The sequence below is a fragment of the Vombatus ursinus genome, unplaced genomic scaffold (genome assembly GCF_900497805.2).
Source record: "Vombatus ursinus unplaced genomic scaffold, bare-nosed wombat genome assembly UNPS02014798.1, whole genome shotgun sequence".
Lineage (NCBI taxonomy): Eukaryota > Metazoa > Chordata > Mammalia > Diprotodontia > Vombatidae > Vombatus > Vombatus ursinus.
In genome coordinates, this window is record NW_020954576.1 from 11,792,508 (window position 1) to 11,805,706 (window position 13,199).

At 38.4% G+C, this 13,199-nt stretch overlaps 1 protein-coding gene across 3 annotated transcripts in view; it reads left to right on the forward strand.

Moving 5' to 3' along the window:
- Positions 1-13,199, forward strand: part of LOC114049742 (methionine synthase) — a 134,202-nt gene that overhangs the window by 41,845 nt on the left and 79,158 nt on the right. For all 3 annotated transcript variants that reach the window (XM_027871131.1, XM_027871130.1, XM_027871132.1), the window contains exons 9-12: positions 2,331-2,431; positions 4,457-4,518; positions 5,869-5,936; positions 9,743-9,822. In XM_027871131.1, the coding sequence (XP_027726932.1) occupies positions 2,331-2,431; positions 4,457-4,518; positions 5,869-5,936; positions 9,743-9,822 (311 nt within the window). The remainder of the gene's footprint in view (positions 1-2,330; positions 2,432-4,456; positions 4,519-5,868; positions 5,937-9,742; positions 9,823-13,199) is intronic.

The following is a 13,199-nucleotide window of genomic DNA, read 5'->3' on the forward strand; positions in this document are numbered from 1 at the left end:
CCCAGTCACACGTCTCTCTGATGATGTCATTTATATTGCTTCACTTATGTAATTCTTTACTGGTAATGTTTTACATCCTACTCAAAATTACCATGCCTCTCTCCATTAAAAAAAAAATCATCTTTATTGATAGATTTATTAAGAGATTAATCTATGCCAGGTGGTGGCACAGCTGAGGATACAATTACAAGACAGTCCCTCCCCTTGCAGAGCTTACATTCTTTTTTTTTTTTTTTTGAGAGCTTACATTCTAATGGTAGAAAACAATACAAGTCCTAAGAGGCTAGATGGGAGGGAAACAAAGCATGCCTTTCCTTGTTATGTCACATTCATTTCTGAATATATCTGTCCCTCCCTCCACTCCCCATCAAGCTGATCTTGGAAGAAAAATTAAGAAAGAAAGAAAAGAAGCAATTCAGCAAACTCCTCGCTGTCTTATAGATGGAGAAACTGAGGCTTAGAGAGATTAAGGGAGTTGCTTGTTGTCACACAGATAGTAAGCATCTGAGCTGAGATTCAAACCCAGATCTTTCCTGACTCCAAGTTTAAGACAACTTAACCAGACTACAATGCTTTTTTAACGGAAGAATCACTTGAATTAAGGTGCTAGCTCCTTCCTTGTACTTTGCTATTTCTTCATCATTATTACTAATGATGAATATTTAGCTTGAAGGAAAAAGATAAAATAAGAAACCCAGTGTCTGTCCCTAAGGAATTTGCAATCCATCGGGAGATAAACAATGCACATAAATAACTATAATATAAGCTAAAATATGGTGAGTGCTTTGGAGAGTTCCAGAGGAATGAGAGGTTGGAGGAGGGAGAAGAGAAAGTATCTGATCCTAGAAGGAAGTAAAGGATTTTTTTTTTTTTATAACACACAGAGATGTGGGAAGAAGCCATTCCAGACATGGGAGAGGGTGCATGAAAAAGGCACAGAAACCAGGAGAGGGCAGGGCAGGATTAGGGAATAGAGAGTAGCCAGATTGGATGAGAAGATGGAGTATGTGAATGGAAATGAGGAGTCTGAGATAAAACTTACATTTGCTGGGACAAAACTGAAAGACATCTAAAAGAGAGCCTTACTTTCTTCCTCAGTCAAGCAGCAAAGGACAGCTGGGGAAATATGTGAACTGAACACCATCATCTCGATACTGCTTGGAGCCCTGGGTTGTACCTTTAATTCGTCCCCTGGAGTAGCCTGTGTGACACCAACTTGCCTCCTGTTTTATTGGCTCCCCCATTTTGGTCTTCAGTTTAATTGCCCCTTATCTATATTTTATACCACTCACTGTTAAAATCATCTTTCCTATTCTGAGATCTGGTAATATTACTTCTCTGCTCAAAATTCTTTAGTGGTTCCCCCTTTGCCATCCTAATAATATTCAACCCTCCTCAATATGGCCCTCTACCTTTATGGGTTTATTTCCTGTACACGCCCTGCACTCCTGAACTACCTTTCTTGTCTTATGTCCCTGCACACACTCCTTGTTCCATCCAGACAATACGTACTGTGCTCTCACTCTGCTGTCTTAGCTTGGGCTGATATCAGCCTTTTTCTGGAATGTCTTTGTATGCTTATGAATACCTGTTAGTCATTAAAACCCAGCTCAAATGCCTGTCGTCCAGCAATCAATAAGCATTTATGAGGTGCCTACTTCATTCACTGCTAATATATAGAGAAAAATAAAACAGATCTTGCTCTCAAGGAATTTACATTTTATTGGGGTTCTCTTGGTCCCTTTATAGAGCTTTCTTTTGTTATTCTCTTAACCAGACATGTCAAACATGGGACTACTATGTGGCCAAACTATATAAAAATGAAATTGGAAAGTATTTAACAATAAAAATTTTAAAATATAATAAAACATAATAATATGTGGTTTTTTGGAGTCAATATGTTCCCACAAAAGTCTGTGTGTGGTTTATTGGGCCCTGTTTTTATTTGAGTTTGACACCACTGCTTTTTATCATAATATACAATGTCATATAACATCTGTATTTGTGTTTTATCTCTTAGTAGATTCTAAGCTCCTTGAGGGCAGGGGCTGTGTCTTATCTGCATCTTTATCTCCCTGGTGTATGGTATATCTCTTTGTATATGTAAGCATTTAATAAATGTCGAGAGTGTTATTTTAGACTGGAAAGGTAGATTGGAGGAAGGTTGGTAGAGGGCCTTGAATTCTAGGTAAGACTGTTTTTCATGGGTGGTGCAGTACCACCAAAGGTTTTTGGATAGTGGAGGGACCTGACAAGACCTTCATTTAAGGCAGACATGATGTTCTGATGTGAAATGCAGGCCTGTAATCTCTTATTTTGTTTTCCACCAGCATTGGATTAAACTGTGCTTTAGGTGCCGAGGAAATGAGACCTTTCATTGAAACCATTGGCAAGTGTACGACAGCATATGTCCTCTGTTATCCCAATGCAGGTGTGTTTTAATGAGTACCTATACATACAGATAGTTTAATGAGAGACAGAGGAGCAAAGGGGCTGATGGGATGATTTGAGATTAGAAATGTCGTTTACAGGGTCTAGTCCAATTGTGTCCTTTAAGAAGCTTACGCCATTGACTATCTCTGTGTTGAAGAAGCATCAAAAATCACCCCGAAGCTGCCAAATTGGGCATGGCTTCCAGAAACAAAGCTCAGCAATAGAGAAATCACCCTTGCCTATCCGTCTTTGTGCTAATGGAAAAAGTCTCTCCTTTTTCTTTTCTTTTATAAAAAAATAAAACTGTGCATTTATTTCTCATGTTTCAGGATTTGTTTTTGTCTTGTTTATTTTTGGGGCTCACCATAACTTGTCAGTGTGCCTTGTATGAATTATTTATATATCATGTAACCAGTTCCTAAGTAATTAAGAATTGGCTAATAGATACTTCTTTGGGGCATAAGTTTATTTTGTAGACTCAGAGGATGGATGTTAGAGTTGGAAAGTCACACAATCCAACTCTCTTTTTGTAGGAGATTCTGCCTGATGAACTTAAAAAAATAAGTTTCTGAAGCCCAACTGGTCCTTAGGTCTTTTTAAGAAATCTGCAGATTTTTTCAGTTTTATTTTATTTCTTACTAGGAGTTAGAGAACTCAAAGTTTGCAGAAGAGAATAACAAATGATACCTAGAAGCAGATAGTTGGAGGCCAAATTCGTGCTTGGGGAGATTTAATTGAAATAAAACTAATGAGTTTTTATTTATTTGCAATATACCAGATGCTCATTAGTTCAAAACAGAAATAGTGATTTCGCCCCCAAGCAGCTGTGGAACAATACAGCTGTCATTTTGAAAGAATAATTTCCAGGGAGGGAGAGAGGAAGAGACCAATACTTTTCTTTATGCTTGAAGCTTTGCTTTTTTTCTTTCTGGACTTTCCTTGAACTTTTAATTTCCTGGGATGAAAATAGGGAATAAAATACTTTTTTTTGTGACATATCTTTATATTTTTAAAAAATGCTAATGGCATACTTTTATGCTTATGGGTTCCCTTCTGTCTCCCTCCCCAAATAATTACTATTGTAGTCAGGGAGACATTTTTTATTTTTCATTTAGAGCTTTTACAGTGGTAATGTGTTGCTTATGTGTAGTTTTTAAAAAAAATTTTATCTTTCATTTTTATATCCTACCCTTTTATATCCCAATATATCCTACCCCCACCACCTTTCAGAGAGCCATCTCCTATAACAAGGATTGAAAAAGAGAAAAACAGAACAGTATATATAGCATTCCACACATATACTTCCCCAGCTCTTCAAAGAAAGGAAGGAGGTGCATTCTCATATCTCTTTTTTTGTTGTTGTTGTTTTTTTTGTTTATTTTTGTTTTTTGGTGGACTGTGGGGTTAAGTGACTTGCCCAGGGTTACACAGCTATTAAGTGTCAAGTGTCTGAGGCTGGATTTAAACTCAGATCCTCCTGTCTCCAAGGCCAGACCTCTATCCACTGCACCACCTAGCTGCCCCTATTCATACCTCTTTATTGCCAAACTTGACCACCATTTTTATAGTATTCCGTTTTAGTTATTATTTTTATTTCCATTTCCATTGTCATAGTCTTTGTGTATATTATTTTACTGGTTCAGCTTATTTAACTTTGCATCAGTTACTATGATTATTATGATCATATCTAATATGATGATAGTAATCAGTATGATGATAGTAACCTTCTCTGTAATCTTCATATTCAGGGTTTCTTATTGCACAGTAATATTCAGTGACAGTCGTATACTACATATTTTGGTTAACTACTATTCCCCAATCAATGGGCATCTGATTAATTTCCTGTGCTTTTCTACTACAAAAAGTTGCTATAAATATTTTGGTGTAGATGGAACCTTTTTTTTTTTTTGATCAATACCTCCTTAGGGTATATACCTAGTAGTGAGGTCTCTGAGTCAACAGATAGGAATATTTCAGTCTTATGAATTATATTCTAATACTCAATTTTAAAATGTTTTTCTAGGTCTTCCCAATACCTTTGGCGAGTATGATGAAACACCTGAAATGACTGCCATGCATATGAAGGTCTGAACTTTTTCCTTAATTTTTGGTTCTTAGGGGCCATAGATTGTTAGAGCTGGAAGGGACCATAAAGGGCATCTAGTCAGACTTCCTCATTTACAGATGAAGAAACTGAGGCCCAGAGAAGTTCATTGGCTTGTCGATAGCTCGGTAGTGGCAGATCTAGAAACAGAAACTAATTTTCCTAAGTTTTAGGATCATACCAAGCCCCCTCTCAATGAAAGTATTTTCTTTTTCCATTTGAACCAATATTAATTAAGCAACTACTACTTGTGGGACCATTTGCTTAGCTCTGGAGATAGGAAAAAGGAAACCAGTACTAATGGCAGTCTTAGAGTGTTGCTTTGAGGTACTGAGAGGTTAAGAAATGTGCCCTGGTCATGCAGGCCTGAAGCTGAGCTCCTTGAGAGCAGTGTCCTTTGCCTCCTTTTGTAGCCCCAGCCTTAGCACTGCCTGTGGGACATAGTAGTGCTTAATAAATGTTGATTGATTGATCTTTCTGACTCCAAGGCCTGCTCCCTGACTGAAGGCTAGATGTTTCCATTAAAGTGTTTTAGTGGGAGCAAACGTGGCTTGTTGGGTGTCCTGAGAGGTTAGGTGATTTGTGTGGAGCCATGCAGCCAGAATGTAGCAGAGGTGGTGGAATTTGAATGTAGGTCTCCTGGACTCCAGATTTTTATCCATAATGTCATGCTGAGAAGTTGTTCATCTTTGCTTATGGAGAGGCACTTATAAAAACAGCTTTGCTGAAAACAAACAAATACAAAACTTGGCTTAGGAAGTGTTGATGAGTCAGAATAATACTTAAGCTCGTTTCTTAAAGGAGAAGTCTGTTAGACAGATAACGAAGAAAAAGTGTCTTTTTTCCCTGCATTGTGGTCTTTGCCTCCTAAAGAACTTCATATGGGAAGGCAGCCCAGACAGGGATATTAGGATAAAATATTTGCGATCCTTTGTTGTAATAAATGCCAAGAATTTAAATAAGAGATTTCCTGGTAGAGTTAGTAATGGTTTTTACCTAAGGAATTTTTTATTCTGTCTAAGCCTCCTCACCGTAGGTTTAAAAAACTGCTGGGATAGACTGACAGAATAATTTCTCACTGCAAATTTTTTTTGGTACTGCAGCAGATTTCAAATAACCCTGGCTCTCCTCCGCTTTCAAAATCAGATGGGAAGGACATGTGTTAGCATTTCCTTCCAGAGTTAAATACTTCACCGGTTCTTCTTTGAACCTTCTTAGAGTGTTCTGCCTAGAAACTTAGCAGGTGGAGGTCTTTTTTTGAGCCTGTTTGATTGAGGGGTAAATTCTGGAATTCAAACTAACTCTTCACGATCTTCTGCCTCTGTTGACAGAACTTTGCATTGGATGGTTTGGTCAATGTTGTAGGTGGTTGTTGTGGTACCACGCCGGCTCATATCAGGTAAGATGACCCACTGTTGTCTCCCAGAGAGGAAAAAGTCATGTTTTGTAGGGGAGGGACTACAGTTTCATGAAGAATATTTTCATGGAAGGAAGAGGGAGGCAAGATCTGTACTCTGAAGGACAACCAGATTTTTCAGAAACAATTTAAATTTCTTTCCTGTATGTGTGGGAGAGGGTAATTATAATAGCTCATATTTACATAGTGTTTTATAGGCCCCTAAGTGCTTTCCTTACAACAGCCCAGTGAAATTGATAGTAAAAGTGTGATTATTTTATACTTAAAGAAATTGGGGCTCACAGAGATTAAGTGACTTGTCCAGGGTTATGTGGCCAGTAAAGGAATAGAGCTGTATCATGAACCCAGGGCTTCTGATTCCCAAGTCCAGTGTTCTTCATAAAACAACAGGCACAAAAGCTATTGAACATTTTTGTTTGTCCTAGCATGTCCATTGGCTAGGTTTGTGGTCTTGAGCCAGCCAATTCAGCTAAATCTGTTCTCACATGATAAATGCTTGTAGTTGTGATTCAGCTTATTTCATTTTGCTTCTGGAGCTTGAGTAAGATTCTTAATGAATTGCATTTTTCAAACTCTTCAGTCATTTCTCTTTAGGTAGCATCGATTTGACTACAAACACACACATAATCCATATATATCCTATTATTTGAATTATAAGCTATTTCATTTTGCTTTCCATTTATTCTTTATGTGTGTTTTGGTTTTGTTCTCATTTTAAAAAAGTGATCTCACAGAACTTTTTGTACCATATGTACACGTTGTCTGAGAATGTAGGGGAAAGGATATGCCTGTTGCTCCTGGAAATTTTGATGGAGTCATCCTAGCTAGGAGTAATCGATTGATGGCCTACATGCTTTCTTGCTGGTGTATGCAATGTCAAGAGAAAAGTAAGGAAGGCCTCTAGCACATTGTATGGACCATCTCTGTTGGATTTTTAAGGAGGACATGAGTGAAAGTTGTACAGAATCGAAAGGCATGGAGGGCTTGGGATCCACTTTGTTGGAAACAATGCCCACATCACTTAGATAGCAGATTGATTGGCATATTGAAGGATTTCAGTCATTGCTAGAAGGACGTGGTTCCTGGTTGATGGAAACCATGATTGTCTGAAGCCTCAGCCTACTCTGAAGTTTAAGGTGTTTAGCAGAAGGTGAAGCTTATTTTTTAATCTTCCTGGAAATGATTGTTTTGCAAACTGTGCCTTGTGTATGTGCTTTGCCTTGCTTGTAATGTATTATCTAACTATGTCCTTTAGCCTAGACTAAACATTTTTTTGCTGGTAAACTAGTGGCTCATAGTCTTTTGTTTTGTGAAAAGAAGTAAAAAAAAAAACCCAACAATTTGAGGCTCTTTGTCTTTTTAAAAATTAATTGATGCTTTTTTATTTATCACACTTGTTTCCCAGTATTATTCTCTGCACACGACACTCACAATGAACTGTCCCTTAATAGGTATCAATAAGAATTTGTTAAGTGCTTACTATTCGCACTGAAACTGTAGTAAGTGCTAGGGATACAAAGAAGACAAAAACATGGTTCTTGTCCTCCCACAGCTCACGTTCTAATGGAGGAGAAAACAAACATACAAATAACTATATAAGAGAAATATATACACAGTGAAAATGGAAAATAATCTTGGGAAGGCACAGCAGTGGAGATGTGGGAGATGTGGGAGCTGTGGGAGCTGTGGCAGACCTAGAAAGACCTCATTGCTCTTCAGATTTTCTTGTAATATCTCTCTTTATATATAGATCATGTATGCATTTTGATAAATACATATTTGTGTCTGATGGTAGCCATCTTTAAAAAGAAATTTACATGATAACTTTATTATGTATTTAAAAGGAACAGCAATTTGCAGTTTCATGGGTAATCATCTTTTTAAAAAATATGTTAGGGAAATGCTTGTTTTATTCTATACATTAAAAATTAAATGAAAAAAAAAAGACCTGTATCAAGTGGGATTTTAACTGAGACTTCAAGGAAAATAGAGAAGTCAGGAGGCAGAGGTTCATAAGGAGAGCATTCTAGGCATGGGGAGTAGGCAGTGAAAAGTCATGGTGTAGAGAGATGGAGTTGTCCTATGAAAGTATGAGCAAGAACATTGGTGTCACTGGAGTAACAGGTAAGAAAGACTGGAAAGGTAGGAAAAGGCCAGGTTCTGAAGGCTTTAAAAGCCAAACAGAATTTTATATTTGATCCTGGAAGTCGTAAGGAGCCACTGAGTTTTATTGAATCAGGGGAGAGGAGGGTGTGATATGGTCAGTCCTGTGCTTTCACTTGAGTAGCTGAATGGAGGAACAAGGTGAAGCAGGGAGGCCAATTAGAAGGGGATTACAGTAATCCATGTGAGAAGTGCTGGGGGCTTGTACCAGGGTGGCAGCTGTGGCAACTTCTCTTCAGAGAAGGTAGTGTATACTGTAGTGGTAATGAAGGTAGAAAAAAGAAGACTTGTAAAGTAGATTTGGATGTATGGGGTGAATGCAAACAGGAGTTTAGGATATATCCCCTAAGATGTGAGGTTGGGTGAATGGGAAAAGGTACTCTTGACAGTAATAGGGAAGTTCAGAAAAGGGGAGGGTTTTGGGAAAAGATAAAGAGCTCCGTTTGAGGTATATTGAATTCGAAATGTCTGTAGAACATTCAGTTTGAGGTGTCTAAGAGTCAGCTGGTGATATGGATCTGCTACTCAGGTGACAGGATAGGACTAGAGACGTAGAATATTTAAGCAAAACCATCCAACACAGCCATTGTGTATAAAAGCTGATGCAGCATCCAGAGGCTTTGGATTTGAAGCTCAGCTCTACCAGCTCTGTACCTCTCTTGTGGTGGAGAAAATTTTGGTTCGTTATCTGTTCTATGGGGCCAAAATTGGATATAATTGGATATAGCTGCCTTTCACTGTTGGTTTTTATTGATGTCGTTGTAGTCATTGTTTCCTCGGGAATTACCTTTCATCCACTTTGTATGTATCCTGTTTCTACCTAGTTATTTGTATATTATCTTATATATGTTCTCTAATTGTCATTAGAATGTGAACTCCTTGAGGGCAAGGACTGATTTTGCTTTTCTTTATATTTCTAGCACTTAGCACAGTGCCTGGTACATAGTAAGGGCTTAATAAATGCTTGTTGATTGACAAACTATATTTCTCTGATTCTGCTTACTTCCCTGAATCAGTTCATATAGGTCTCCTCATACTTTTCTGAATTCTAAATATTCATAATTTCTTGCAGCCCAATAATACTCTATTACATTCATTTACCATAATTTATTTGGCCATTCTCAAGTTGATGACATCCACTTTATTTCTAGTTTTACTGCCCAAAAAAATGACACTGAATGTTTAGGTATACATGCAACCTGACCTCTGTGTCTGTGTTTGACCTCCTTGGGAGTTGTATGTTCAGTAGTAGGATTGCTGGGTTAAGAGATGTGCAGTCGGGTGACTTTTCTCAAATAAACTAGAAATAATCTGTTATCAACTGCATGATCTGTTATGTATATTTAGATTAGAAATCCAGTCACATGTATAGTGAGTGCCCAGCAAACTGTGGCTGTGTGGATAAAAGTTACTTGTAACTTTTATATTTAAATATATAAAAGATTTATGAATGATTTTCTGCTTTACTGAGCAAATTAAAAGTCAAGATTATTGGTGAAAATTTAGAATTAGGCACATAATCAATTGCACAGTTGTGTTAAGTAGATCAAATTTTATAGTTAAAATGAGTTTAAGTTTATCTTAAGTTGACAGTTCTAGTGTTTTTGTTTTGTTTTTCAACTCAGGGAAATTGCAGAAGCTGTGAAAAATTGTAAACCTAGAGTTCCCCCTGCAGCTGTTTTTGAAGGGTATATGTTGCTGTCAGGTGAGTCCTTAAATCAGTAACCTTTATGATTGCATTGATCATTGATTTATTCCAGTGTGGGTGTTCATTTCATGCCTGTTGGTGGTTGATATCATCATGTGTGGAATGGGAATTGTTCGTGGAGCCAAAGAAAAAGATATCCTTTTATAATAGGAGTTTCTAACTGGCAGTCACTCACTTATCTTTGGGTGGGACATGAAGACCACCTAAAGTACATAGCTTGAATGCTGAACTGGAAAATCTGGCCAGACATTAACTAGGTTTCACTCAGTGACTGGATTTCCACAGTACAAATTTTCCTTGAAGACTAGCTTTTAGCCCAAGTTGAAGACTTCAAACCGAGTAGGGCCAGGTGCTCATGGCCTTCCTCCAACTTGTGGTCCAGACTTGAGTTACTTTGGTTTCATAATCCATCAAGGCCCTTAAACTCATTAGTTCCTCATCCTTTGGGGAAAGAAGTGATAAGAATGTCTTGTAGAGGCAATATGACTGTCTAGAAGGGGTCAGAGAGTCTGGATTTGAGGCACATCTCTACTGGTCTCTGATTATGTGACCCTATGCTCTCTGGACATCAGTTTCCTTATCTTTAACATGGGGGTGTTGGATTGGATGATCTGTGATTGGATTAGATTCTGTGATTATATGTCTGGCCCATTACAGCTTACCAGGTGCTTTTATCACACCTGCTCTGTGTTGTTAATAGTAACACAAGTGTTATTTAAGGATGCTAGAATTTGCATTTGATAAAAAGTAAATTCTTTGCAGGCAAGGACTGTTTCATTGGTTGCCTTCATCTCCTTAATACCTAATAGGATCTGGCCCACAGGGATACAGATAGGGACTGGACCTGAGATGTTATTGAGCTGGGGAACTCCCAGAGAAGAAAATTCCCCCTCCCACTCTACCAAAGCAGGTTGGCGTCTTCTCTGAAACTTACTGTCTTGGGAGAGTGGCCCAGAGCACTGAGGAGTCTTGCCAGAGACTGGCCCAGAGTCACATAGCCAGGGGGTGTCAGAGGCGATACTTGAATCCAGACTAGTCTTTTTTAACTCAGGTCTTCTGGACCCCAAGACCAGCCCCCATCTGCTTATACCATGGAAATACATAGGGAGAGCTTAATTAATTCATGTTTATCAATTGATAAATGAGTAAACCAGGGCTCAAGGACACTATGACGATTAATAAATGGTAGATCATCATTTAAAATCTCACTAATTTGTGAGATATTTTGATTTCTTCCTTTACTTTGTCAGATGAAATAAAAACCAAAAACCCATAATAGAAGAGGGGATTTATACCCAGGTAGTCTGACTCTAAGACCAGTGCTTTCCCCCCACTATAGTGGGCTGGCTTCTGCCTCTTGGGAGACAGTTTCAGAGGGATTGGAGGCTGATTATGACAAACCACTGCAATGTGGCTGTGGAATTGGAGACAGGTAGAGGGATGGTTCACTATCTCCCTACCTAAGAATGTTCAAGAGAAGAGAGGTGGTTGTCAATGACTAACTTTTAATTATGAGCAGATGTATCTTCCTAGGATTTTTTTTTTTACTGACTTCTAACATAAGGACTTTTCAAGGATGAGTTTGAGGGGAAAAAAAAAAAGGAACTAAAATAAGATATGACCAGATCATATGAACTGCATAGAAAAAGAAAAACCTTAAAATCTAGTCCTGGGTCCAACAGATATTTCACTTCTCAGAAGATCTACTTGAGCAGAATGCTATATGCGTTAAATAGAAGCAAGAAATCATGTAGACAGGATAACCATGGCAGTCATGTACTTGTCACCAACAATTAACAATTTAAACAATTGAAACACTTACAACAATTAAATCTCTTTAAAGGGAGATCATTTAGTTTTTTCATTACCTTAACATTAACAATTTAAAAATTTTAAAAAGCTTTTTATGTTACCGTAATTCACACAGAATAAAATATACATGCTTGCAGAGCTTATATCCAATTTTTCATCAGTACAAGTGTCAAGTAGGCAGGACTGATAGAAAAAGGGAAGTCAGTTTGAAACAGGAGGAAGGAAGCATTTATTAAATGCCTGCTGTGAGCCAGGCATTGTGCTAAGCACTTTACAAATGTTACCTCATTTGATCCCTCACAACAACCTTGGGAGGTAGGTCCTATTATTATCCCCATTTACAGTTGAGGAAATTGAGGCAGACAGAGATTAGATGACTTACCCAGCATTACACAGCTTATAAGAGGCCAGATTTGAACTCATGGCTTCCTAACTGCAGGCCCAGTGCTCTGTTCAATGTGCTACCTTCAATTCCATTCAGTAAACATTTATTAAGTGCCTTCTCTGTGCCAGGCACTGTGCTAAATGCTGGAGATCCAAAAAGGAAAGATAGTTCTTGCCCTCAGATGAAGGGCTGCACAGATGAAGACGCTGCACAAAAGAAGCTGGGTGGGGTAAGGGTGGCATCAGGAGGTACTTGGCATGAGAGCTTTTGAGTACTAAAAGCCGAGTCAGACTGCATGGAGATGAGATTCCAGATAGTCATTTTATTGGAAACCAAAGCAGGGCCACTGATGGAAGATGAGGAATTGGCATCTAAATGCCATGGGGCAGAAGAGCCATGCTTCCTCAAGACCAGACCTTTACTCCTTCTGCCTCCCAAAAGGCTGAGGGGCAGGGGAACAGTAATCTCAGATGGCTGGTATCTCATTTGAAAGACCTCAAAATGAAATACCAGTCTTAATTGAGGCCACAATTTAAATTCTCCTGTCTGTTGTCATGGAATAGGAAGTGAACTATTAATTTAGATCATTCATTTTATTTAGGGCAGCTAGGTGGCACAGTGGATAGAGTGCCAGGCCTGAAGTCAGGAAGACTTATCTTCGTGACTTCAGATCTGCCCTCAGACACTTACTAGCTGTGTGACCCTGGGTCAGTCACTTAACACTATTTGCCTCATTTCCTTATCTGCAAAAGAGCTGGAGAAGGAAATGGCAAACCACTCTAGTATCTTCATCAAGAAAACCTCAAATGGGGTTATAAAGAGTCGGATATGACTGAAACGACTGAACAACAAAACAAACAACGTTTATTTTATTTAATTTAGGTAAAAAAATTTTTTTAACTGAACCTATGTGATTTCATCAGTATAGGGAAGTCCTGGGTTTCTCTGCCAACAAAGAAAAAAAGCAGCACGTTCTGTGTTCTTACAGTCTTAGACAATTGCCTGGGTCACTAAGTGAACTGACTTGCTCAGGATCTTAAAGCCAGATCTCCTTGCCACCAAGGCTAGCTCTTCCCCTGTACTACTGTGACTACAAATAGTTAAAGTTTATATGGTGCTTACTGTGTGCAGGCAGTGTGCTATGTGCTTTAAAATTATCTCATTTGATCCTCACAAC